At 40.7% G+C, this 27,898-nt stretch overlaps 1 protein-coding gene across 6 annotated transcripts in view; it reads left to right on the plus strand.

Moving 5' to 3' along the window:
* PDCD1LG2 (programmed cell death 1 ligand 2) overlaps positions 1–27,898 on the plus strand; it is a 67,190-nt gene that overhangs the window by 33,911 nt on the left and 5,381 nt on the right. For 3 of the 6 annotated variants that reach the window (XM_058301821.2, XM_058301822.2, XM_071216715.1), the window contains 4 exons: positions 3,354–3,659; positions 11,249–11,518; positions 17,174–17,308; positions 24,423–24,515. In XM_058301821.2, the coding sequence (XP_058157804.1) occupies positions 3,354–3,659; positions 11,249–11,518; positions 17,174–17,308; positions 24,423–24,487 (776 nt within the window). In that variant the 3' untranslated portion in view covers positions 24,488–24,515. The remainder of the gene's footprint in view (positions 1–3,353; positions 3,660–11,248; positions 11,519–17,173; positions 17,309–24,422; positions 24,516–27,898) is intronic. The other 3 variants (XM_058301825.2, XM_058301824.2, XM_071216716.1) reach the window with 2 other exon arrangements.

Consider the following 27,898-nt stretch of genomic DNA (forward strand, 5'->3'; position numbering starts at 1 on the left):
CCCAGTGATTCTAATGTGCAGCCAGGCTTGAGAACAAACTCTTCACAGAAGTTGTTGTTTGCAAGAGGTCTTCTGATTTCCTTGGTAATTCGCAATAAGCAAAAATTGTTTTAGATTTCAAATGTGTGTTGCACTTTGTAAACTCCTGCTTTTATATGGAGGAAATCAAGCTTGAAGGGTACATTTGCATGTCTTAGCAGCTTTAATTGGGTCAAAATTAGACCAAATATAGCAGTTGATCTTCTAGTTATTCTGAGCTACTCAGACACATGGCTCATATGTTTGCTAATTGCTCTTCCCTTGTGGTAGACATGAGCTGGTCGGGGTCACCTCTCTTAGGACCATTGCCTACACCATTATTATTTTATATTCTCCAGAAGGCAGAGGGGCAAAGCAGGCAGAAGAATGAATTTTTGTCAAAGGCCCAGGCAGTAGAAAGGGAAGTTCTGCTGTATGCTATGGGGAGTACCAGAGGAAGTTATAAGCATTCCCATCCTCATGAGAAAAAAGCTTAAGTTTGGTCAGTAAATTTGCTAAATAGAGTCAATAGAGTTTAAACTGGAATTATTATATCTAATTCTTGCTGAGTCTCAGACTCAGCAACTCACTTTCCTTGCAGGCCTCCTTTCTCTTCCCTGTTTCCTGATTCATCATTTGTGATAGAGAAGAGAAGGAAATTCTACAAGACAGTAAAAGTAGTAAATTCCTGAGTCTGGCATATAGAAAATGGTTGGAACATATTTGATGAATGAATAAATAAATATTATCCTTCCAGGGCAAAGTAGCTTTGGTATCAGGTGACTTTGTCCTAAAACCCATATAAGGGGACTTAATAACTTATGTAGTTAGAGATGATTCCTTTCATAGGGGGATCGGCCCATAAGATGAGGAGACCCTGAGATGAGAATTGTTACAGGTGTCCAGTGGAGTCCACAAAATGGAATCATACAGTAAATTCTGGAGCACTACATTCCTTTCCACATTACCTGGGGGTCTTCTCAACCTTGCCAAAGAAGTTTAGTTGTGATGTGCATTGTTTTGCATCTGTCCACAGACTCTGGGCAGCTGTGAATTTTTAGAGGTATCATAAATGTCAGTAGAAAGGCACACTAACGTTCTAATGATGGTTAGAGCAGAAGGTGGTGGCAAGATACAAACTCACATTCAGTTGTTTTTGAGAAATCTCAAGTTTATGCATAGCACTGTCAAGGGCGCGGAGTGGAAATTAAGAACGCCAGTCAGTGCAATCTTGGCCAAATTACAGTTTGAAGACAGGAAAACAGAAGTGTGTATAGTCAGGCTGTCCTTTCTTTCTTCCCCCTGTTCTCTTTGTCATTTATTTGCCAAACCCTTACCTGGAACTTACTATGTGTTAGATATTGGGGGATATAGAAGCAAACTCAGTGTGGTCACTGTCTTCAAGGACTTGCAAGAGAGTAGAGGAAAAAATCTAAACAGAAGAGAATTGCAGTGTGAGTCATTAAGAAAGCAGAAAACAACAAAGTAATCCTGTGAAATCTGTTGCCCAGGATGGTCAGGGAATGAGCTGTCCTGGCTAATAAAATAACTTGTTTAATAAAGAATGGTCTTGCATTCTGTACATGGATTACCGTGTTCCAAAGAATTAATCATGGTACAAAAGAAAGGAACTAACACTTGCTGAGTACCTATTATCTGCCAGATATGGGTCCTTCACAGACACCCCTGATTGAGTTTTCACCACAATGCGGAGAAGGAGATATTAACCTTGATTTATAGCTAAACAGGACTGAAACTTGTAGAGGTTAAATGACCTGTTTAGGTCAAAAGGCTCAGAATCCTGATACGGTTAGGATTTGAACCCATGTCCATCTGTCACTAAATCTTATGCTCTTTCAACACCACATTTTATACTGAAACAACTTCTCAAATAGCTAATGCTTAGAAGAAGCCCTCAGATATTCATTGAATGGATATTTTGACTGAATTGAATGAATAAAGCCAGCTTGACTGAACATAATTTGATCTAATCTTCTGTCATGAATCAGAAATGACTTCAAGATCGTGCTATACTGCACTCAGTGGATATCAACTCATTAATGATGGAAGCAGCGTAATTTCATAAGATTTCACATGCTTTATTCATGCATACCCTACCTTCATTAATTTGCCAATATGGATTATTGCTTATGCTGGTTTTTCTTTATATTATTCTTTAAATAAACTCAGCTTTTATTTTTAAACAAAATTGTTTATCCCTGTGATGGGAAACAAGTATCACTTATACTTGTCAACACAGGATAAGAACAAAAATAAATGCAGTGGAAATAAACTTGTGTTATTAAATTTCCACCAAGCTACTATTATCTGTCTACGGATCAGATCTTGGAGTCTTCCTATTTTATTAAAAAGAGAAAATAGCCAGTGTTAAAAGTGAGCCTCACTGCAGATTTTCTCTTACATGTAATTTAAAGGATTGAAATAGAACTGAAAAGGGGAAAAAATTCTTTTCTGAATAATTCAACTCTCTATTGGCCTTGGTTCTGCCCCATCTAAAATCATCTTGCATGCCTATAGTGGTATATGCCCCACATTTTGGGCGATATTCTTTTAGTGGAAGCCACAGCTATTTAAGTTGACTGACTCGCTCTGCATTTTAACTTTAGTAGCCATGTGACCTCTTTAAGCCAGTTTCCTTAATTATACAATGACAATGATAATTTTTTTTCATAGGCTTGTTTTAGGGATTAAATAATATAGTTCTAAAGTGCCTAACTTGGCTCATGGTAGTAACTCTTAGCCCGTCTTCCTTTTTTCTTACTGATGAAGAAGAGGTGCTCCTTCAGTGGCCTTGTAGGAGGTGGTGGTGGAGAGCACTGGGGACTTAGAAATACCTGGGTCTGATCCTGGTTATGTCATTTGGGGCAAGTTTCTTAACCTTTCTGTGCCTCAGTCTCATTTTCCATAAAAAAGCAGAAAACAGTATTGTGAAAAGGAGAACTTCTGTTTTTATGTGAGGGGTGATTTGGAGTGACTGCAGGGCTCTAGAGACTGAAGGGAGATGCTAGTGAGACAAGCAGTGCTGCCCGTCAGCCTCTCTGGCTGGCATGCCTGCAGGAGGGAGACCAGCAGCACAGATGGGGAGTGTTTAGAGGAGAGAATGTCCGCAGGGCAGTGGGTCAGGAATGCCTTGGAGGGAAGATTCCATTTTTGCACAGCGCCGTTGGGGCAAAGGAGAGAGATGAGTCCAAGGCTGCCCTGATGATGACAGCTATGTCCCAGGAAGTGGGGTGGCTGGATCGCCTCAGCTCCCACTCTGGAGAGAACTGAACTGTGAAGGCAGACAAGGGCAGAATGTCATGTTTTCTTTTCAGGTTTATTCATAGTGACTGTCCCCAAGGAACTATACCTGGTAGACCATGGCAGTAATGTGACCCTGGAGTGTGATTTTGACACTGGAGGTCATGTTGAACTTGGAGCCATAAAAGCCAGTTTGCAAAAGGTGGAAAACGAAACGTCCTTGCACAGTGAAAGAGCCATTTTGCTGGAGGAGCAGCTGCCCCTGGGGAAGGCCTTATTCCACATCCCCCGAGTCCAAGTGACAGACGCGGGGAAGTACCGCTGCCTGATCATCCATGAGGTCGCCTGGGACTACAAGTACCTGACTCTGAAAGTAAAAGGTGAGTGGTTTCAGGGACTGAAATCCATGGAGGCATCTTCCCAACATGGGCCCTGCATTAGCTACAGGTGACAGAAACCCACTGAGGCAAAAACTGGGGGACGCTGTGAGGAGACAGAGCTATCTCATAGAAAACAGCACCTGCTCAAAAATCTTTTTATTTATTTACTTTTTAGCATCTGAGTATAAGATAGCTGAAGTGAGGGTAAATAAGGGCAGGGGCTGCAGGAATCAAATGGACTGGAGGAAGCCAGGAAAACGAGTCCCTGAAAGACGTGAGGTTACCAAAGAGAAACTGTCTAATTCACAGTTTTCCTAAAGAATGGCCCTGATCTGATTATTCATCTATCCTTTCAGAAATAACTTCTATAATCCAGAGCTTTTTTTTCCTAACGTATCAGTAAAGAACTTTTTTTAAAAGATTATTTATTTATTTATTTATGCCTCCTCCCTCCCTCCATTGTCTGCTCTCTGTGTCCATTCACTGTATGTTCTTCTGTGTCTGCTTGTCTTCTCATTAGGCAGCTCACCAGGAACCAATCCTGGGACCTTCTGGAGTGGGAGAGAGGAGATCATTCTCTTGTGTCACCTCAGCTGCCTGGTCTGCTGCATCTCTTATTGTCTCTCCTCTGTGTCTCTTTTTGTTGCATCATCTTACTGTGCCAGCTCTCCGCGTGGACCAGCACTCCTGCATGGGGCAGCACTCCTGAGCGGGGCAGCCCTCCGCATGGGCCAGCCTGCCACACGGGCCAAGTTGCCTTCACCAGGAGGCCCTGGGCATCAAACATCGAGCCCTGGACCTCCTATATGGTAGACAGGAGCCCAACAGCTTGAGCCATATCCGCTTCCCAGTCCAGAGTTTTTTAAAGTATAGTTTGCCATCTATTAATGGTTTAAAAATCCAGTTTAGTGAGTAGCAACCAGCTGGGTATATATTTTTTTCAAATAAAATGAATATAACAGAATAGAATAGACTAGAATAGGATAGAAAATATCAGAAGGCTTTGCATAGTAAGGCTGAGTAGTGAAATTTGTTTTAGAGAGTGTATATGTGTGTGTGTGTGTGTTAGGTGATCATGTCATGTTTTTTCTCACTGTGGGTTACAGGGTAAAAAGTTTGAAAAACGGTGCTCTAGTTCAAGCTCCATCTGTGCAGATGAAGCTGCCAAGGGTCAGAGAAGTGAAGAGGATGCCCCAAGGGTGCCCAGGAAGTCAGCAGGTGTCCTCTCTCCTCCAGGCTCAGGGCTCTCTCCCCCATAACACAAACCCAGTGCACATTTGCAGAGACCCGTCGCGTTCTTGTTTGAAGAAATACAGGGTGGCAACTATAAAAGAAGAGATTTCGTTCTGCTTGTTGGCTTGTGTTTTACAGTGAAACTATGCCAGGATTTTTCTGCACCCTTTCCCCATCTCACCCATGAGGCCTCAGGATCTGTCTGTCTTCTGGAGGGTCTGTGTATTATGAACGACCCAGACAGCAATGCTCTGACTCTATGATCTGGTACAAAGAAGGTCAAAACTAGATTAGACATGAGGGTGCATGTTGTTTTCACAATGTGACCTTTGGTCGGTTATTTCACCTTTCATAACCTCAAGTTTTCCTTATTTGCAAAATGAAGACAATAGTGGTTGCTGTGGAGATTAAAAGAGATAATGAACCTACAGAACTGAGCCTGGTGTTCAGCACAGAGGGAGTGTCCAGAGATTTGGTTAATGGACTCTTGATGATCACTCTCCCCCCATCTCCCCCATCTAACTGTCAGTGAACCACCAGGAAAGCACTTTCTCTCATATTCCCCACACCAGGCATCAACTGAGAGGAACTATGGAACACTGGAATTAGTTTGAGCTCCGTTAAGGTGGGGAAAGAGGGCTGTACATTCTTACGATTCCTAATGTACTCCGAATCTACAGCCCTAAATCACCACCTCCACATTTCTTTATCTCTGTTTGAATGCTGTAGTGCTTTCCAGGGTCTTCGGGCAATTGGAGGCCAGGCGTTCCACTCTTTTCCTTAGGCCTGGGCTGCCCGCTCACTCCTGGCAGGGCGCTCTGCCTACTTCCCAACCTAGACCAGGGATTCCTCAGGCTTGGAGTAAATTTGTTCCTAAAAGTAATGGGCTTCAGTCTGGGGTATATGAGGATCACAAAGACTTCCTCTGGGGTGTGTGGGCACAGGCAGTTCTGGGAAACCAGTTTCCAGCTCCTCCTCTTCCATAAGAACTCTTTCCCAAAATTGATGTGCCAGAGAAGGTTCTTGGGTTTCCCCAAAAGCACTTCCTCTTCTACTATTGCTGTGTCCTACTTCATAAAAAGCCTGCCTCACACCCATCTTGAATATAGTGCATTGCCACACAGTGTAAAACCTCCATCGTGCTAAACAAAACTATGGATATCTTATAGGACTGTAATGACTAGCAAGTCCCTTTGCAGGTCAGATGGTGACTCTGCTTTCAACAAAATTGAAGGAGAATACTAGGTAGAATGACTAGAGTGTCAAGAGGCAGTAATCAAGGGTTGAGGTAGAGAAGATGGCAACCCCACGACTGTGAGCAATTGTTCTGAACAAGAGCAGGGAGCAAGCTGAAGAAAATAGGGCGTGGTGGCCTGGAGAGGCCGGCAGAGACCCGCAGAGGGCCCCAGGGGTAAAGGATACCGGGCAGGTCAGAGCAAGTACTAAGGGAGCAGAGGAATGTGCTGAGGTAGAGACAGGACGGAAGCCAACAAAAAGGCCCAGGTGGAAGAAAAAGAGACTTCAGTAAGTGGAGGCAGAAGACAGCATGAAGCCCGTTTTGTCTTGTAAGAGAAACGACCTTCACCTTCAGAAGAGGAAAGCAAACAGCCTAGAGAAAATACAGCTCAAGAGAAGCAGGGCAGCAAGTAGTAAAAACATGTCTGCATTTCCTAATAGAAATGACTGATGGGACTAAATCTCTAACCTCAGTGTCTTTTTCCCCCCTGGTGAAACAGAAGGGAATCAGGAAATCTGAAGATAAGAAAATAATGCCCTGAATTTCAAAAGGGGAAAAAAAGTTAACTCCCAAGAATTACAAAGTATCAAACCTAAGGTTCCTCTCCAGGCTGTGTAATGGATGAATTGGAAACAATCCTTTAAGATTTACTTTAGTGATTACTGGAAGTCTATTACCGATTCTCTGAGACCGAGACATGTAAAATTATGTGTTTTTTCCGCTTTATTTGCTGTCATTATGATCATAAAGCAAGGTGATACTATATACACAGCTTATTTTTATTCCAGCAATGATAGAGTGGCTAGGAACATATTGATCAGTCAGGGTCCAACTAAGAAAACAGAAGCCTTTGAAACCGGTGGAAATTTAAAGTAGGAACTAGTAATTCTGTTGATGGAAGAGGCTAAGAAGCTCATCAGGGCAGAGGGAGACAAATCATCAATTAGCAATAGCAGGAAGCTGCTCCCATTGGAGGGAAAACCGGGAAGGCAGGATTAAGGGAACCCAGAGGCCAGAGCCACTTAACAGATGCTGGAACCGCTGTGGACCTGTCCAGTGAACGCTGGAGCCAGGGAAGAGATGCAGCTGCTTCTGGAAGACCCTCCACAGCATAGAGGGGGGTTGCGGTGGGGTGGGGAATATACCCTAGCGTCTCCTCCACTGCCAGCTGGTCTTGCCCCAGTGCCTCTGTTAGGTGCTGAGAGTCTGGGGTACAAGCCTGAAGGAGTCTACCTTCCTGCCATACAAAGCAGAGAAGAGAAAATGAGGGCTGGATCTGGGGGCAAACAGGCCTAGGACCCACACAGCACACACTTTATCCATAAGGTGGTAAAATGTGGGAAGAACAATAGTATAGTTCACTAGATCCAAAACAGATTGAAAAACTAGTAGTTGTTGACTCAGGATCAACAAATGGTGATTGGGTCAATTTGAAGACAATCACCGAGTGCTAAGGGCAACCTAATTGAGCAGCAGGTTATAAATTTAACAAAATTTATCTGACCTTAGGCTTCATTAAAATTCTGTGTAGGGTCCAAGAGTGCTCAGCTCACTGGAAATAATTAGTCATACTATACTTTATTCTGTTTAGATACTATCTGGAATATAGGTCTTGTTAGAGTATCACTTTTTAAGAACACTGGCAGAAACAAAGTATATCCAAAGACTGGTGCCTGGAAATGGGTCTAAAAACTATGTCCTGTGAGATATGGTTGAAGAAAGTAGGCATGCGTACTTGGAGTAAAAAAAGACTACATGGAGTCTTACCAGTCATTTTCAAATACCTGAAGTGTTGCCTGTCATATGCAAGAGCTAATAACAATTGTTAACAATAATTCAACATTTACTGTGTTCTAGGTACCTAATTTATTTAATCATCCTAAAACCCCTATGAAGGATAAGGACTGTAATTTTATAAATGAGACAAACTGTGGGATAGAGAGGTCATTTAATCAGCCCTTGGCTCAAACCTAGTCAAAACTTTTTTACTCTGAGACCCATGTTCTTAACCACTAAATGTTGTTTTGTTAAACTAGACAAGTACCAAAGGGTTGACGTTACAAAGAGACAAAATTTGGCTTGGTGTAGGATGAAGTTTTTTCTGGAAGTGGCAGCTCCCATTCATTGAGTTATTTAACCAAAAGTTGGTTATCTAGCAGGTTATTAATATTAGAAAAGAAGTATTACTAAAGATAAAGAGGGATAGCATAGTGATAAAAGGATCACTTCTACAGTTATACATAATAATCCTAAATGTGTACGTATCTAGCAACATAGCTTCAAAATACATAAAACAAAAATTAACAGACCTAAAAGAAGAAATGGAGACAATCATATTTGGAGATTACAACTCACCTCTGTTAGTAACTGAAAAACAAAACAAAAACAAATAAACTTTGAACAAAACAATTAGCCAAACATGATCTAATTGACATACATAGAATTTATACCAACTGTAGAATACACATGATTTACAAGCGTACATGGGATATTCATCAAGACCGTTATCTAGCAGAGATGCTGTAAAAGGTATTTCTCATTGAGGAAGTTGGACAAGTTGAATTTTATGACCACTTCCACTTCTGAAATTCTAAAATGTACTCATCTTTTCCTAAGAATATCATGCTTAGTCCAGCTTCCTCATTGTGTTTTGATAATGCCTTTTCAGCCAGTTCCCAAATGAGAAAGAGGCATTTTTGATATTTTATAAACAAAATGATTCTTTCAATCTTTCATCTGCTTTCTCAACTACTTATCTCAAGTCAGCCTCAGTGTAGCTCCTGATACATGGTCCTCCTACTCAGAAATCACCTTTCATCACTGCCACCGAGGTCAGCTTCCTGCCCTGACCTTCATCTACAACACACTGCTCCTGTGAATCCATCTATTCTATTTCATCCCCCAAATGACCTGAAAGAGCTTACTGGAATAATTTACAACGTAATAGGATTAGAAAAGAATATTAAACCAAGAGAAAAATAAGTGTAGATAAACAAAAATAAAACTAGAGATAAAAAGAGCATTCATTCTATGTGCTTTGTTTGCTAAAGATAGGTCAAAATTTGGCTCCAAGGAGACCAGTTAGTCAAACCAGGTGAGTCCTTCAGTAAATTACCTCAAGACTTGACTCTTCCGTCTTCTGCTAATGCTGGGTGTCCCTAAGTAACCTGGGAAAGCTTTTTCCTTTTCCTGTTTATGTTGCTCTATCCCCAGACCTCTGGAACTACACAAAGACTCCTCTTCTTATGGTGATTCCAAAGCATGAATGCAGATTTCTACACCAGTGAAGCACATGCATCCAAGCATCTCACCCCAATTTCAGTTGTTTCCTTATCTCCAAAAAAAGAATATGAATTGTTCTTACCTCATAAGGTTGTTGGGTAATTTAAATGAAATAATGTTTATGTTAGGGGGCTTGGGTCAGATTTTAAAGCATTTACCCTGCTTCTCTCCAAGTTCTTGGCTAAATTAGCAGTATACAAAGAATCAATCGTAAAATGGGAAATGAACACCAGTTTTTAAAATGAATAGTTAGGCAAGCACATGATACATGATTGTGCTATACTTTGTGCTGTGTCCTTCCAAAATTGGGCTTCTCTAATAACATATACCAAACAGCATGATTTAGAGTAGGAGGCCCCTTGCTTTTTGCTGCCTAATCGTTAGCCTAAAAGTCCAGGCTTGCAGATGAGATCCCACATCCAGTAATCCATCCAACCGCATGGATAAGAAAATCTGCCTTACCCTCCCAGTCACAGGCAGAAGTTGGACTGCTGCAAGCTGGGAAGGTATCAGAGCCTTTGAGGTAGGTCAACAGGTCCAGCCAGGTATGCTTAACATATGGAAAAAAGATCAAGAGCAGGCAGAAGGCTCCCCAGATTATGAACTGTGCATTGAGGAGAAGTTCCCTGCTCTCTAGTGAACCATGATCCAGTGATTGCCTTTGCTATAACTAATCAGATTAGCAACTCATAACACAGAGACACACAACAAGGGATTTGGGCAGAGAGACACACATTTTGGAAAGGGGCATAAACATTCCTTCTTCTTCCATGGTATATAAAAGCATGTGGCACATAGCTTGTCACATAGAAAGCATTTAATAAATCATTCATATTTAAAATTTTCTACCTGGTTTTTATTACATTAATGCAAAATTGCTTTTTACAAAGTTGGTACATATTTATCCCACTTATACTCCTCCAAACAACTTAAGAAAAAAATTAGTTTTCATCATATCTGGGCCATGTAAAGATAAATACACCTTTCCTTAAAGATTTTATTGAAATTCTCTTTCTTACAGAAAGATTTCCTACCTGATGAAAGCCAGTGCTCATTCTCATGTCCCCTCACCAAAAATCAATGGATTACTTTCCACACTCTCTGCCATCTTCTCTACATATGGTGGTAATATTTATTAAGCTGTTTTTAAGCTAATATTTAAGATAATTGGACACCTTGTCCTTGAGTCTCCCTGGCCCTCTCAGTATCCCCTGGGTCTATTTTATAACTGTTTCCTAGGGAGCAGGAAGTCATATCCATATCTGATTAATTCACTCAGAATACACTGCACAGACGTGTGTGTGTGTGTGTGTGTGTGTTGGGATGGGATTTACATAATAAATATACCTAGCTCTTGACTAGTCATAGATGTATTATCTATGTCTTATTTTTTTTCTCTTCCTAATCTCAAAGAGAATGGAAGAAAGGGAGAAGTGGAAAGTCAATTTTCTCCTGAAGAAGATATGGACATTATGTAGTGATTTTATTTAACCATCCTCTCTTTTCTCTCCATCCTACCTGATTTGTGAAACAATTTGTAGCACTTCAGGAAGCCACAGCATCGAGCACTGCTGAGATTTGGAACCAGACTTCTAATAGTCAAATATTGACTCTACCAGTTATTAGCTATATGAACAAAATGCTTTCTATTATGAAAATTAAAGAATTCAATGTATATACAATAGCATGCTATCTCACACACAGAATGTATTTATAAATGAAAACCACTATTACTTAATATCTATAGTGATCATTTTATTCATATCACATGGCATTGAGTACAAAACTCTACAGAAATTAGAAGAGACTTATTTCTTTTTTTTCTTCTACTGTCCAGCTTCCTACAAGAAAATTAACACTCACACCCGTAAGGCTCCAGGAACAAATGAAGTGGAACTCATCTGCCAGTCTGAAGGTTATCCCCTGGCAGAAGTTTCCTGGCCAAATGTCAGTGTTCCAGTCAACACTAGCCACACCAAGACACCCGAGGGCCTCTACCAGGTCACCAGTGTTATACGGCTGAAGCCACACCCCGGCAGAAACTTCAGCTGTGTGTTCTGGAATGCTAAGGCAAAGGAGCTTACTTCAGCCATCATAGACCTTCAAGGTAACAGCTGCCCCTTCCTGCCACTTATTAGCCAGAGTTCAGCCTGGTGGCACATGTAAAATGAGTAATTTCAGGAGCATTTAATAAAGGGACTAATAGTGTGGCCAGGGTTTAGAGAAACCAGCAAAAGAGGGTACAGGGTCATGGGGCTTCAACAATGGGGGAGCAAGTACCACTGTTGGACTGGGTGCTAGAACCTGGAGAGAGCAGCTGTAGGGCAAGGGCTATTTGTCAGGAGCTGTGGCCTCCAGTAGAGGGGTGCTGCCACCTGCAGCAATGGCTCAGAGCAGAAGCTGGGTGAATGAATACCCCAATTTCATTCTCTTTCCATTGTCTGCTAGTGCCCCCCCATTGGCTGGACCCAGCTGGAAGTCAGAGAGCAAAGGAATCCATTGATGTATTGGATAAAGGTCAGGCTCTAAGTCTTCAGAATAGAGTGTGGAAGTGTAGAGAAAGGATCTGGAGAATCAAACAGAAAATATCCAGCACAGTGGCTAGCCATCAAAGGAAGAGGTTAATTGCGAAACTGTTAGCATAGGGGCATGAGTTGGCAGGAAAAATATTACTTTGCTGACCTTGCAGCTAGTCAGCTGGTTATGGGTACTTCCAAGAAAGCTGTTACAGAATGCTTCAGAGCTTCAATTGGCTATGCTGGATGTTTTTGGAAGTGTATCCTATACACCATAAAAATTTCAAGCCATTTTGGAGAACTGACAACTTTATACTGGCCAAGCAAGAACATTTTATAAAAAGCAGTTAACATCCAATATCACAATCATTTCATTAGAGACGGTTCATTTTACCGCCTAGTATATACGTTTCCTATTGATGCTGTGACAAATTATCCAAATTTAGTAGCTTGAAACAACACAAATTCATTATCTTACAGTACTGGAGGTGAGAAGTCTAACCAGGCTCAAAGCAAGGTGTCAGCAGGATTGTGTTCCTTCTGGAGGCTCTAGGAGACAATCCATTTCCTTGCCTATTCCTGCTTCTAGGGGCTGCCCACATTCCTTGCAAGGCTCATGCCAGTCTTCAAAGCAGCAGTCCTCACTCAGACCTCTGCTTCTGTCATCACATCTCTTTCTCTGACTCTCCTGCTTTCCTCTTCCATGTTGGGCCCCACTTGATAATTCAGGATAGTTTCCCTGTCTCAAGATTCTTAATTTAATCACAGTCACAGAATTCCTTTTGCCATGTAAGATAATATATTCACAGGTTCCAGGGCTTAGTACACAGGTGCCTTTGTGGGGTGGTGAAGGGAGACCTACCGCATTAAAAGGGATATAATCTCAGAATAAAGACAGTTCCTACTGATGATGAAACATGACTTCATAGAAAATCCACTGTGTTGTCATGTTTCACATTTGCTACCTGTCTTAGCTTGGGTTCCCTCAAAAGCAGAGAAGTTAAGGATGGAGTAAGAAGGTCCCTGTCACCCTGGCAGCCAACATGACTGATTACATAGTCGAGGAATGGTCTGTGGGTTCTACATCAGAGCTCAGGATCTCCTGGGTTATCACTCAGAAATGTGGCCAGCAGGGAGCTGGAGAAATCTTTGTGTAGTCTCTCTTCAGGGCAGTTCATCTCTACCATGAGGGGGTATCTCCAAGTATAAATCCAATATTTCCCTAATCTCGCCTCTAATATCTATTACCTGTATCATTTCTTTGTTTGGCCTGTGACTGTGTTTGTATTTCCTCTTTTATTGCTCTTTTATTTCCCATGTATTTTAATTGTTCACTTGGATCTTCCTTCTGTACAGACTAAAGAAAGGAGGAGTGCTTTGCCCATGATAAGTGCTTTTAAAAAATTGTCAGATTGATGGGTTGAGACCCCCTATTCCTGCTTAATCCCAGTCCTGTCATCCCAGCCACTACTAGACTAAGTGGACAGCAGAGCAGAGCAGCCACATGATGCCCTGGTGGTTTGTGGCACAAATACTGACAACAAAATAACCAAAGTCATACATCCTCCCACACATTCTTTACTTCAATTTCTGAAAGGCTTTTTAAAGTTGTCTTATGACTGTCTAATTTTACTCATTCCCACGAATTGAGCTTGTTACTGCTTAACTGCTTTGACCCACCATATACTTCTCCAGAAGTGAGTTTACAAAAAAAAAATGAGTATAGGGTAGGAAGTGATCAATTAACTCTGCGATGGATGATTGAGCATCCTAACTTTTTTTTTTTATTTTAGGATTTTAAGCAGGGAATTAAAGTGATCTGATTTTTATTAGAGACATTGTAGGTTTACAGAAAAATCATGCAGAAAGTACAGAGTTCCTATATACTACTCCCTCCATCATTAATACCTTATATTAGTGTGGTACATTTGGTTCAATTGATAAAATATTATAATTATACTATTAACTATAGTTCATGGTTTATATTAGTGATCTCTGTGTTGTACAGTCTTACATATTTTTTTATTTTTATTCTAGTAACATATGTACAACCTAAAATTTCCCCTTTTTAACCACCTTCAAATATATAATTCAGTATTGTTAATTATGTTCACAATATTATTCTACCGGGAAACGGACTTTGGCCCAGTGGTTAGGGCGTCCGTCTACCACATGGGAGGCCGGCGGTTCAAGCCCCGGGCCTCCTTGACCCGTGTGGAGCTGGCCCATGTGCAGTGCTGATGCGCGCAAGGAGTGCCCTTCCACACAGGGGTGTCCCCCGCGTAGGGGAGCCCCACGCGCAAGGAGTGCACCCATAAGGAGAGCCGCCCAGCGCGAAGGAGGGAGCAGCCTGCCGAGGAATGGCGCCGCCCACACTTCCCGTGCCGACAACAGAAGCGGACAAAGAAACAAGATGCAGCAAATAGACACAGAGAACAGACAAACGGGGGAGGGGAGGGGAATTTAAAAAAATATATATATATATTATTCTACCAACACCACCATCTTTTACCAAAACGTTTCCATCGTCCCAAATACAAATTCTGTACAATTTAAGCATTAACTCCCCATTTCCTACCCCCACCCTGGCCCCTGGTAATCTGTTTCTGACTATGAATTTATAACATTGTGTTGAGTGAAGTAAGTCAGACACAAAAAGACAAATGCTGTATGAACTCACTGATATGAAATAATTAGAGCATCCTTACTTTTAACCAGAACTTAGGGAGCATTGAGGTCATTCTCATTTTGAAACAGTTTCTTCTGCTCAGTCAGTTGTTGGGTTTTCATTAGGAAATGTAATGGGACTGAAGTGTAGGAAAGAACTTTAAAAAGACCCCTGTGAGGCTGTCAGAGAGAGAAGCCATGCCAACAGACCTGGAAATGACTCCTTGGTCATATGTTTTGGTGGTCAAGCACACGGGCTCTGATGTTAGATGGACCTGAATTTCAAATCCTCTCTCTGCTACCAACTAGCTTTGAGAGCTTGGATATATAACTTAACGACCCTAGGACTCCTTGACTCAGTCCTGGTCTCATTTATGAGAGTCAGTAATGGTAGCTACCACATCAGGCTATGGTGATGATTGAATGTGATATGCTTGTAAAGTGCTTAGCACTCAGAAAGGATGGAAACAGGAAAAAGTATGGCACCTCCAGAAAGATGCAGGACTTCCTTGCACATGCATGGGACTGTGAACAAGGATGAGGCATATTGGACAAATACTTTTCACATTGTATCCTTGTTAATTTATAATTTTTATAAAATGATTTCAAAGAACATGTATTAGCTTCTATAACAAAAGAGTCCAAAAAATATAGAGACAGAAGTCTATTTCTCTGTCATGTATTATCCAGAGATAGAACATGGTTCAGAGCAGTTAAGTGTATCACATAATGTCATTCAGTGATCCAGGTTCCTTCTATCTTATTGTTCTGCCATTCTCCACAATGTTGTCCTTGTAGAATTGTCAAAGCTGAGTCACTACCATCCATATTTCAGCCCTCAGGAAGGAAAAAAAGAGAGTATGGTGGAAGAGACACCCAACATTTTAAGGCTGAGACCAAAAAGGCCCATCCTATTGGTCTGAACTTAGTTTACATGGTTAACCAAACTTAGCTGCAAGGGAGGCTTGGAAATGTAGTCTTTGAGAGGCAGTATGCCCAACAAATACCCAGTACTAGGAAAGAAACAGAGATTAGAGGTGAGGGACAACCAGCAGTCTGCCACAAGGTAAATGATAATAGGGGAGGTTAGGCTAATAGACTAGAAAAGCAGTTAATTCAGCCCAATAAACCTTTACTGACACTTTTCCTTCAGATTGGCTCTGTAGGGGATTCAAATGTGACTTAACTAAAGCTTTTGCCTCCTAAATACTTAGTCTGAGCAGACCAGAGTCCTGTAGGAAGTGCAATTTTAGCAAGTCTTGAGGATGAGTAGAGCTTCTGTGTGTGAATCTGAACATGGGGAATCTGCACAGGACAATGGTTTGCATAAAGGTCTCCCCTCTTGTGGGACAGTGAGACAGCCAAGACTCCTTGACTCATAACGCTACATACAGCAACTGCTTAATAAGTTGCTCAGTGAACTCTAGAAGTAAAAGAGTAGATTGTAATAAACGTCCGTTTATTTAGACAAGGGTTCTCCAATGTGTGGATGGGCCAGGCTCCCTAATCCTTTTTTCCCTTAATGTTTGCCATACCCTTGGCAATCCTGGCTCTGCCAACTAACTTAGTGAGGTGATGACCTCAGATGGATTATTTAGTATCTCTGAGGGGCACAGGCCCCTCTCGGCTTAGACAATCATGGTTCTCAGATGACACTGTGAAGGAGTGGGGAAAGGAATATTGTCAGGACTGAGCCCTTTTTCCTGAGAAATTTTACCAGATTTTTCTGGGACTAGGCTGTTATGTTCACTGTGTATGATTTACTCCACAAGGCAAAATCCAGGCTTCTGAAAAAGGTACAGCTTACCTCGGGTACCCTCCCATCTCCCTGTGGTGAACTGCTCCTCCCCTCTTCCCTTTGTTGTCTGGTTTCTTAATTCTAACCAGTGGATACCCAGAGCTCTCCTTCCCCAGGCTTTTCACAGGCTCCAAAATTACTCTTCTCATCCACCTCAATGCTAGGACTTTGATTAACTGAGACAAGGAAAAAGGCTAGTTATAGCAATTCTCACCAAAGCATTAGAATATTAACACTATCTGGAATATTCTCATTTTTTTTTCCTAAAAGATCCCATTAATTCTTAAATTGAATAACTAATACTATAGATTCCAAACTCTGAGTGCTTGTTGGGAGGATGGGGGAGGGGAGCCATTTTCCAGATGGGAGACTTTCCCATTGGAGAGAGAAGAGATGATGATGATGAAGATAGATAACAGATATAGATAATATAACATTAAGTTATTATATATCTTAGTAGTGAGAAGTATGGAATCAGGAACCAGACAGTATGTATCATTTCTCAGCTCTGTCACTTACTGTGTAACTTTGGGAAAGTTTCCTAGCCTCTCTGTTCCATATTTTCTTCACTTCTGTCAATGGAGATCATATAGAGCCTGTTCATAGGGTTATGAGGAATAAATGAGGTGATCAGTGCAGAGCACTTAGAACAGTACATGACCTGGAGAAAATGCTCGATACAAGTTTTCCATGTTGGTTATAACCTACTCCTATGGCCAAACCTTTTGGTTCACCTCTGTGTCACCTTGTCATGGGATTCTGGTGCTTTTCCTTCACCTAGGTCAGATGGAACCCAAGGTCCCAATGAAGTCGCTCTTTCACATTCTCATCCCCACCTGCATCATTGCCTTGATGTTCATGGCCACAATGATAGTCCTAAGAAAAAGGCTCTGTCCAAAGCTATCTTCTAAAAAAGGTAAGTGAATTTTATTTACAGTAACCCAACTGACTTGGCACAGCAGGCCCGCAGCCTCCCAATTTCACACTAAATCCACTTAGAAACCACTTTGGACCGGTCCTGTTGATTTTTCCCCAGAAGAAAATGGCTCTAGTCTTCAGTCAGCTAGACTCCTTATGCTGAAATTTTAAAAGGAATGTTTTGTTCTTGTGGCTGCAATAGTTTGCCTTGTTCTTTAAGTTGAGATGTTTCATCAGCCTTATGAGATTTTGGCAGTGCAGACAGCTGTGTGCTCAGCATTGCTCAGAGTTTAGCTGGTGGGAGGAATGCCTGGCTCCAGTTAGGTGATTCTTTGCGTTCTCATCCCTCCTTTGTCTGTTCTCTGTATGAGCTGGATTAAGCCCTTCCCTCTGCCCCAGGAATCCACATCACTAGTTTGGGTGAGGAAAGCAGACAGGCTTCTGAGGCCAGTTGGGGACAGCGGAAGCACCTGGTTGGGGATGCCCTAAAGTCCTTCATCAACTTTCTCAGGAGTTCCTCCTTAGCCTATTGCATTCTCACCAACCTGCTCCTATTCTGCCATGCCTATTGGGACAGAGCACACCTGCAGTGTCTGAGCCCTGGCAAGAGGATTTGGTTGTTTGTGTGTCTGCCTTGGTCTCCTGGGAGGAGTCTGCCCACAAAACCACCAGATATTCTGCAGGCCTATTTGGGGCTTTCCTAAACTGTCCCTTTGTCACCACCCAACAAGCTCCTCCCAAGATCTTCACACGGCCTTGCCTATAGAAAAACAAATGACATCTGGGAATAATTCAGTAGGAATCTGAACCAGTCGCCATTTGAGGATTGGAGGCTTTTAGGTGGTTGTTATTCTACATCCACAGATGCACATCTGCCATGAAATATTGTTAAGCTCTATTTGTCCAAGGCTTTGTGTGTGCATTTGCCTTGGATGCTGACCACAAAACCCCTCTAAGTGTAGGAAGGAAGGAAGGGAGAAAGGAAAGAGGAAAGGAAGGGAAGGAAGGAGGGAGGGAGAAGAAGAGAGAAAAAAATTAACATTTATCTGTGAGATTTGAGGAATGCTCAAAGACTTGCTATTTAGTCTTATCTTATAGCCAGGCCACGTAGTTTTAATATTAGAGGGTTACATTTTTAATTTGCAGAGTATCACAACCGTTTTAAACTAGAAATAGAAACATCTCATATGCTCTTTTAGTGGTATCTGAAATTCAAAATAAAATTAACTGTCTTGATCAAAAGTCAAATTAAAGAAATAGTACTAAATCTCTTTTGTTGCCAGTTATATATAGTCACCCTTTCTAGCTTCAAATCTCCTAAGGTTGAAGGGGCATGGGAGTGGAGTGGATAATGTTCCTTCTCTCTCCCCTTCACTCCGTCTATCACACATACCTGGAGAATATATGCTGTGATGTAAAGAGGTCAGTACTATTTAGATATATACCATAGAAAACTCTGACATGGGTGGCGGACTTGGCCCAGTGGTTAGGGCATCCATCTACCACATGGGAGGTCCGCGGTTCAAACCCTGGGCCTCCTTGACCCGTGTGGAGCTGGCCCATGCGCAGTGCTGATGTGCGCAAGGAGTACCATGCCACGCAGGGGTGTCCCCTGCACAGGGGAGCTCCACGTGCAAGGAGTGCTCCCCGTAAGGAGAGCCACCCAGCACAAAAGAAAGTGCAGCCTGCCCAGGCATGGCGCTGCACACATGGAGAGCTGACACAGCAAGATGACACAACAAAAAGAAACATAGATTCCTGTGCCGCTGACAATAACAGAAGCGGACAAGGAAGAAGACACAGCAAAATGGACACAGAGAACAGACAATGGCGGAGGGGGGAGGGGGACGGGGGGGATAAATAAATAAATAAATCTTTAAAAAAAAAGAAAACTCTGACATAAATATACCAAATACCATTGATTGTGATTTATAAAAGAAAAAAAGAAGAAGAAAACTCTCACACATGTACCCCATAGGAATGTTCCTGGCATCCATTGCTTATAATAACAATGAAATCAAATATGCATTGGTAGAAGAATAGATGAATAGGAATATGACACAGAAATTAAAATGAAAGGGTCAAAACTAGATATATATGTGAGATGGATAAATCTGAAAAATATAATTTTAAGAGGAAATGACAGGGGGCAGATATAGCTTAAACTTAAGTGGTTGAGCTCCCATATGCTTCTCATATTCAAGGCCCTGGGCTCGATCCCTGGTAACTCCTAAAAACAAACGAACAAACAAATGAAAAAACTAACTTTTATTGGGGAACAGATGTAGCTCAGTAGTTGAGCACCTGCTTTCCATGTATGAGGAGGTGCTGGGTTCAATCTCTGGTAACTCCTTAAAAAAAAAATGGAAAGGACAGATTACAGAAAAATATAATACAAATTATAGAAAACCACCCCTTAGTTTATGGAAACACATGAAGTAAAAGTATAAAAACAGTATGGACATGACAAACACTAAATTCAACCTCTGAAACTGGGTGGTGGCATACAGGTGCTCATGCCATTGTTCTTTATCCTTTGTTTTTATGCCCAAAATATTTATTTTTTATTCTTAAAAAAGAGGTCAAGACTAGAATTCAGGAGATTTAGATTCTAACTCTGTGAACTAGCTACATAATCTTACCTATCACCCACCTCCTCTCTAGGCTTCAGTTTTATCACGTGTAGATTGAAAAGTTTGGGCCAAATCCAAGATGGCAAACCAGCGTCGTTTTAGGATCAGGGGATACCTAGAGTGAGATGAGGAAGGCTTGGAGGAGCATTTCCAGGCAGGGAGTGCTGTGACTGATGAATGTGTATGCCTTGGGTATGGCCTGAGGGGAAGTCAAGGACCCTGCATAAATTGGACAAATGTGGAGTAGGTGCTTTAAAAAACAACAACAAATTATGTGTTTATTTATCAACATTTCCATTCATCCTTGTCATGTAGATACATATATTTTCACACTTCTATAATAGTTAAGACATTATTTTGTGTTCTACATGTTTCAGTTGCATTCAAAATTTTCTGATTGATCAAACCTGTATAATTATGTTTAGAGCTATATAAAACATAGAAATTGACTGAATGATCAACAGTGATGGCATATTAAAGGAGAAAATGGTGTATTTGTGTTCAATAGAAGGTTTTGTCAAAACAAATACCAACATACTAGATTTTACTAGACACTCTTTAAGTTCCTCCCTTTAGTTCCTTACCAGTTATTAACACTTTAGCAAAAACTAATTTGAAATTTTGGTTCATATTCCCTAGGAAGAAGAAAAAAGAGGGATATATGAATATAGATTTGGGGAATGGGAATAGGTCTGAGTCCAGGAAAACTTGGTGCCTGGTGGTGGTGGTGAGGGGCACCAAGAGATGAAGAGGGCAGTCTTGGCCATACTTTTGGATGGACTAAGGCAATTTGTCAGATGTGGCTGAGCCTTTGAAAATAGAAGTAAGTGACCATCTGTTATTTGGTAGGATAAACCTGAGAGTCCAGATTTTCTGCAGACTGACTACTTGGGGGCTTTTGTTTAGCTCACAGGATTTTTTTTCTCTGCTCACTGCCTCTCAACCTTTCAGAAACAAAAGGGCATCTATAGTATCAGAGTCTACCATTCTACGTATTTTGAAATAATGAATATCTGAGTAAAGTTAGAGAAAAACCCTTTAACCAAAATGACTTGATACAATTAAACCAAAACTTTTAGAAATGACTTCTTGGTAAAATGAAGAGATTAGATGATCTAGATTTGACTTATGTAATATCGTTTGCTAACAGTCAAGGAGGAATTGAAATATTTATAGATAGGTTTGGAAAGGCCCCTGACTGACAATTTTGCAACATATTGTAGATAAGGCAAAAAAAAAAAAAAAACTGTCTGATTTCAGCAACATTCTATTGACAAGAATAACTTGACTTACATAGTATAAGAGTTCCTATGTTGGGTAAACTGCACTTACATTTAATAGCCTTATGAACCCCCAATTGGCCATCTTGGCATTGGATTTTGACATCAAATTAGTGACCATGGCCCCCTGACCACTCCTCTGCTGTGACCGCCCATGGTTCCTTCCTCTCCATTTCCACATGCTCCACCCTGAATCAGGAACCAGCCTTTTGAGAAGAATGAAGAATCGTATATGAGAGTATAATATCTGGAATCAAACAACTTGAATTTGAATCCCAGGTCTTTCACTGACTTCATTTATGAGCTGTACTCTTTCTGTGCTCGATTTCCCTCACCACGAAATGAAATGGTTAAAGAGAGCATCTACCTGATTGTAATGTAAGCTATGAAAAGGGCACTGCACATAGTTAGTGCTCCTTGATGCTGTCTACTGTTATTCCCATTACTATCATTGCTGTCACAGAGTCCTCACTCAGCCCTTTGCTTCCTCTGTCTCCTGGTCCCAGTGGATCCCAGGCACCGTTTTCATCATCATCATTGGTCTCGAGTCTCTATAGACAAGATCTAAACTCCTTCCTGTGGTTTTTCAGGCCTTCTGACAACTAGTCACATTTTCCTAATCCAACCTTATCTATTACTCCCCAACAAACCCTTACTCAAGTCGAGTTTCCCTACCACCCCAATCCTCACCCCTGTTCCCACACCATGCTCATTGCTACCTCTGTGCCTTTGCCCAGAATTCCCTCTCCCTTCCTTCTTGCTTCCCCAAATTCAAACTTCTTGCAGGGTCTTAACGCTATTAGAATGCCAGGCAACTGTTCTTAATACTTTAGAGGTACTAACTCATTTAATACTCATAATAACCCTATGAGGTGTTTCCTTTTTTTTTCATTTTACAAATAAACTAAACATACAGAGGTTAAATAGCCTGCCCAAGGTCACATGGCTAGTAAATATAAGAGCTAGTAAATCAACTCAGGCGTCCAGGTCCAGAGCCCACATTCTACACAGTCCACTCCACCTGCTTGCATAATCTATAAGACTCTCTCCTTGACTCACCTCTCTGTATTTCTCTCCACATTGTACACATAGTCTATACATCTCTCTTAAACACAGAATCCCAGCGTTATTTCCAGGCTGCTTCCATGTGTTGGTATTTTATGCGTACTTAGTCAATGCAATAAAGTGAGAAAATACTGTTAATGCAACTATTGGATATTTTGTATTTTTCTGTCCTCTCCATTTGTTGTGCTTCTTTGTGTTTGTTCTGTGATAAAATTTTTTAAAGTTTCACAACTAAAGAAGAATATCATAATAAATCTTGTTTAATTTTGGTTGAGTCTGCCAGCTCAAAAGAGAATAATCTATAACAATTTTCAGAACTTTAAAAATTACATGTTTTTCTTAGTAAATGAAAAATAAAAAAGTATAAAAAATTTATAATCCATTGCCCCGAGATTACTATGATTAACGTTTTAATATGATTTCTACTTTAATCCCAATGTTTTTCTATATATACTTTTTCACAAAATTGACCTGTAGTAGATATAGTTTGATATGATGGTTTGCTTAACTTTATATCACTGGTAGTACTATATACTAAAAACATAATAGGTCTACGATATTTTATTGTATAGATATACTAGAATTTACTTAATTAATTACCTATCATTGGACATTAGTATCTACCTCATAGAGTTGTGTTTTTTGTTTTGTTGTTATTTAAGCATTATCACTATATCCTTGTACATAAAGCTCTATGTGCTACTCTGATTATTACCATAAGATAAAATCCAGGAAGTAGAATTCCTGGGGTAAAAGGTATAGCCATTTTTAAGGCTCACAAAATGTAATACTAAACTGCTCTCTAAAAAATTGTACCAATTTATAGTAGCTATATACAAAAGAGCTAGTTCTATCACACTTGTCCTAACATTGGATATTATCATCATTTTGTTGTATTTATTTATTTATTTTTTAATTTATTTCTTTCCCCTTCCCTGCCCCCGGCCCCCCCCCCCCCCCCCGCCGCCAGTTGTCTGCTCTCTGTGTCCATTCACTGTGTGTTTTTCTGTGTCTGCTTCATGTTCTTGTCAGCAGCACCTGGAATCTGTGTCTCTTTTTGTTGCATCATCGTGTGTCAGCTCTCCGTGTGTGCGGTGCCATTCCTGGGCAGGCTGCACTTTCTTTGTGCTGGTCGGCTCTCCTTACGGGGTGCACTCCTTGTACGTGGGGGACACCCCTGCGTGGCATGGCACTCCTTGTGCGCATCAGCACTGCGTGTGGTCCAGCTCAGCACACAGGTCAGGAGGCCCTGGGTTTGAACCTTGGACCTCCCATGTGGTAGGCAGAAGCCCTAACCGTTGGGCCAAATCCGCTTCCCTATCACTGTTTTTAAATTCTGCTAATTTGAAAAGTGAAAATCGTAAGTCATTATTAGTGAGATAAAACATTTTTCATACATTTATAGGTTTTTTCTTCCTTTGGGAATTGCCTATGTATATATTTTGTCCATCTTTTTACTGATACCTCTACCTATTAATATTTACGCATTGCTTACAACACATTTTATAAATTTTTCCTCTAATTTGTCATTTGTCTTTAATATTTTTCTTAGCCTGACAAAACAGGCATTGGATTTAGTAAATTTGAGTTCACAGGATGAGGTTATAAAAATTAAAGTCCATATGATAAATATATTAAAAGAAATAAAGTGTATTGCATGAAGAACATGCCAGGTAAAAAGCTTACTTTGAGTAGGATCTGCAGTTCCTAGAGTACCAGGTTATAAATTTCTAGAGAGCAGGTACAGTACCTTCCTTTTCCTTTAAAAGCTCATTTCAATTTAGGAAGTCCTTTACTTTCAGTAGGTGCATAATAAGTGAGAATTAACCAAAGTCAACACTTTACTATCATTGATATGTATCCACTAATAGAGCAAGGCAAACTATAGTTGGGCCAAATTCCAGTCTGTTTGTGTAGATAAAGTTTTACTGAGACATAGCCACATCCATTGTGTCTGTATTGTCTGTTTGCTCCCCTCTTTCGCCCTTCAACTACTACCACCATGGAACAGTTGAATACTTGTAACAGAAACCATATGCCCCACAGTCTAAAATGTGTACAGTCTGACCCTTTACAGAAAGTTTGCTGGCCTCTGAACTAGACATTCTCCCTGGCTTTGTGCTTTTTCCTATAGTGAATGTACTTGTTCCTGTACTAAATGAGCCAGTGTCCACCACCACCCACCCCAACTTCATCTGAGGACAAAGGAGAAAATGCAGAGCCACAGGTCAGACTCCCACTGGGAAGTGGTTGGACCCAGCGACCTCAGGTCTCTTACTCTTCCACTCTCATTCTCTGTCACCCACCTCTTTCATACCCGCAGACCACCCATTGCGGGGAGAGTGTCCAGTTCCAGACTTCCCAGGAGCCATCCTGGGTCCTTATGTTCTGATTGTGCATCACTGTGGGAGATGGTGTCTGGACTTGCCCTGGGCTTGTCCGTTGACTTCTGATACTTCTGATAAGACTTGTATTCAGATGAATATTCTACCTTTTCACTGAAGAGGGGAAGGATCTGTGGTTTTACTTCACCAATCATTGACTGAAGTGAGACCCAATTAATATGGGAGCTCCCAGCAGGGCTCAGCAGCTTATGCAACAGCCACTCAGAGCTGTATTCCACTTCATAACCCTCTCCCTGACTCACCCCTCTGTGTTTCTCTCGACTTTGTACACATAGTCTATAGCCCTTACTTTCTAGGCAAGTCTGGGAAAGGTGGTGCTATTTTTCATTCTTGTAGAAATCCAGAGTCCTCATTCTCCCCAGATGTACCTTCAAGGCTTTAAATTTAATAGTGTAAAATAAAGAGTCAGATAAAATGAAATGTGGCCAAAGAGAGCTCGTTCCCATCCTGCTCCATGGCGGATGTGGTAGTTGTTAGTGTTCCGCAAGTTTCTGAACCTCTTGCCTTGATGCACAGGGTAAGAGTGCATCTGCCAGCAGTCTGTAGTTACATGGTGTCATGTGACTTGCTTTGGGCAATCCAGTGTAAGCATGAATGATGTGTGTTACTTCTGAGTGGAAAACATAAGAGCTAGCGTGTGACTTGTCCTATTCTCTTTTCTATCCGGCATGGTAACCAGCAACATTTGAGGTAGTGGTTGTTCGTCAGCCTGGGTTCCTGTGTAACTAATGAACAGAGACCCCTCCTGGCTCTCCATGGACATGGAGCAGGAGTGAGAGTAAACATTTGTTTATTGTGTTGAGATTTTGGAATTGTTTGCTATTGCAGCAAAACCTAATCTACTCTGACTGACGCAAAAGGGAAAAACTGGAACCTCTACTCAATAGACTGTGTTGCCATTTAAAATTCTGTTTCTGAAGAATAATAATGGTGAAAATCTTTGTATATAATAAAAAGTTAAAAAGTAACATAAAAATATATTTACCATGTCATTAATGCTCTATTGAAAAAAATTTTTAATATCCACCTCACTCTCCCCCCAAAAAGTGAACTAAAAACAGTGAAATGCCCAGAACTATTGTCTTGGGGTGTGGGACCTTACATTGTTTTCTACTTTCATACTTGCTTAGTTTTCTTTAGTAAGATGTACTACTTTTTAAATTCCTCAATATATCCTTTTTATATTTACCTAGGATTGTACATTAGGTGAAGAACGATGCTCTCTGAAGCCCTTCTAACAGTACCCCTCTCACTTCTCTATATCTCAGGAATCAAATACATTATTTAGGACTCTTCATCACATCCATATCAACTTTAGGAAGGGTAACACTCTACCCTCTTGCAAGGATACATCCCAGTGTCTTAGCTGCCTTTTGGAGATCCCTAGCACAGTCAAGCTAAAAAGAATGGACATACAAGGGGGTAAGAGACGAGGTGCCTTGCTCAAGGTCAGCTCATAACTTGGTGCTAGAACTAGAGCTAGAACTCAGGCCACCTGAGTTTCTATTTGTGGAGGTGGTTCTTACATCTAACCTTACTTGCTTATGGGGCAATTTTGACTCACGCCTTCTTGCTCTTATGAATACAACTAAGCTGCCCACCAGTATAACTTTAGGAGTGGATTCTGGTACCATAGATATTTATCATGCTTTCTTTAAAAAGGAGGTATTCTAGTCATCAAGCCATGGTTTCTTAGAACTTCCAGAACCATAGTCTAAATTCCTCAATTTAGAGATGGTGGTACTGGGGTTAAGGGATGTTAAGTGACTTATTTGAGTGAAATAGTAGAAAAATAAAAGGTCTTGTGATTCCTAGTATGTGCTATTCATTCATTCATTTACTCACTCTCAAACATGCATTAAGTGTCTGCTATTTGCAAGATTCTGTCAGGTAGGCTGTGTGGAAATTATAAGGAAGTATAAGAATTAAGCATATCAGTCATCCAAGAGTCTTATCACCAAGTATTGAAGATAAGATATTCAAAAAAACTGTTCTCATTGGCATAATTTGGTTAAAATCCAAATAAAAAAGGCCAGACTTCCATATACTCCCTAGCAATAGGTCCAGTCTCTGTGGTTATGTTACACTGAGAACTGACTGCAGCCTCAGCACTCCACCTACAGGGGTGTTTCTTTTCCCCTGTTAGAGTGATTTCCAATTTGTTCCCCCCATTATAACCCTTTTATAAAGGAAATTTTAGACAGAGCGCCTATAAATAAAGCAGATTAAAACTGATAGAATTGAGGTGGAGCATATAAACCTGTAAAGTCTCTAAGGTAACTTTTGCTTCTAGGAACATATTTGAAAAATCATGTAACTTTCAAATTATCCCTTTATTTATAATCTCACTTTCTTTATCTATTCTCAGAACTCCCACAAATGCCCACCCCTCGCCAGACAATTTCAGGCTTCATTTATGCCATTACTATTTTGGCACAGAGCACAGTTGTCTCAGGAAGGAAGGAAGGGACTGAGAAAGGGAGTCATTAATAACCTCACTCACCTGGGCCCATGAATTTTTTAAAATTAATTTTTTATAGTAAAATACTCAAAAAATTTCCATTGTAACTATTTTAAAGTGTACAATATTGTGCAATCATCTCCACTATCTAGTTCCAGAACTTTTCATCACCCCAAACTGATACTCTCTGCCCATTAAGCAATAACTTCCCATTACCACTGGCCCCAACCCCTGTTAATCACAAATCTGTTTTCTTTTTTTTGTATCTATGGATTTGCCTGTTTTGAATATTTCATAGAAATAGAATCATACAATATGTGGCCTTTTGTGTCTGGTTTCTTTTACCCAGCATAATGTTTTCAAGGTTCATCTATGTTGTAGCATGTATTAGTACTTAATTCTCTTTTATTACAGTAACATATATATAGTATAACATTTCCCATTTTAACCACCTTCAAGCAAATAATTCAGTGGCATTAATTACATTTACAATGTTGTGCTGTCACCACCACATCCATTATCAAGATTGCATTCCTTTTTACGGTTGAATATATTCCACTGTATGAATGCCACATTTTATTTATCCATTCATCTACTGATGGGCATTTGGGTTGTTTCTACCTTTTGACTCTTGTGTATAGTGCGGCTACCATGAATTTTTTTAATGGTGTGAAAACTCTTTGAATTCTTGTGGTTCTCTATGGTTCATACAAGAGGAACAATAATATATGAAAGCTCAGAGAA

Source organism: Dasypus novemcinctus, chromosome 8 (genome assembly GCF_030445035.2).
Source record: "Dasypus novemcinctus isolate mDasNov1 chromosome 8, mDasNov1.1.hap2, whole genome shotgun sequence".
Taxonomy (NCBI): Eukaryota; Metazoa; Chordata; class Mammalia; order Cingulata; family Dasypodidae; genus Dasypus; species Dasypus novemcinctus.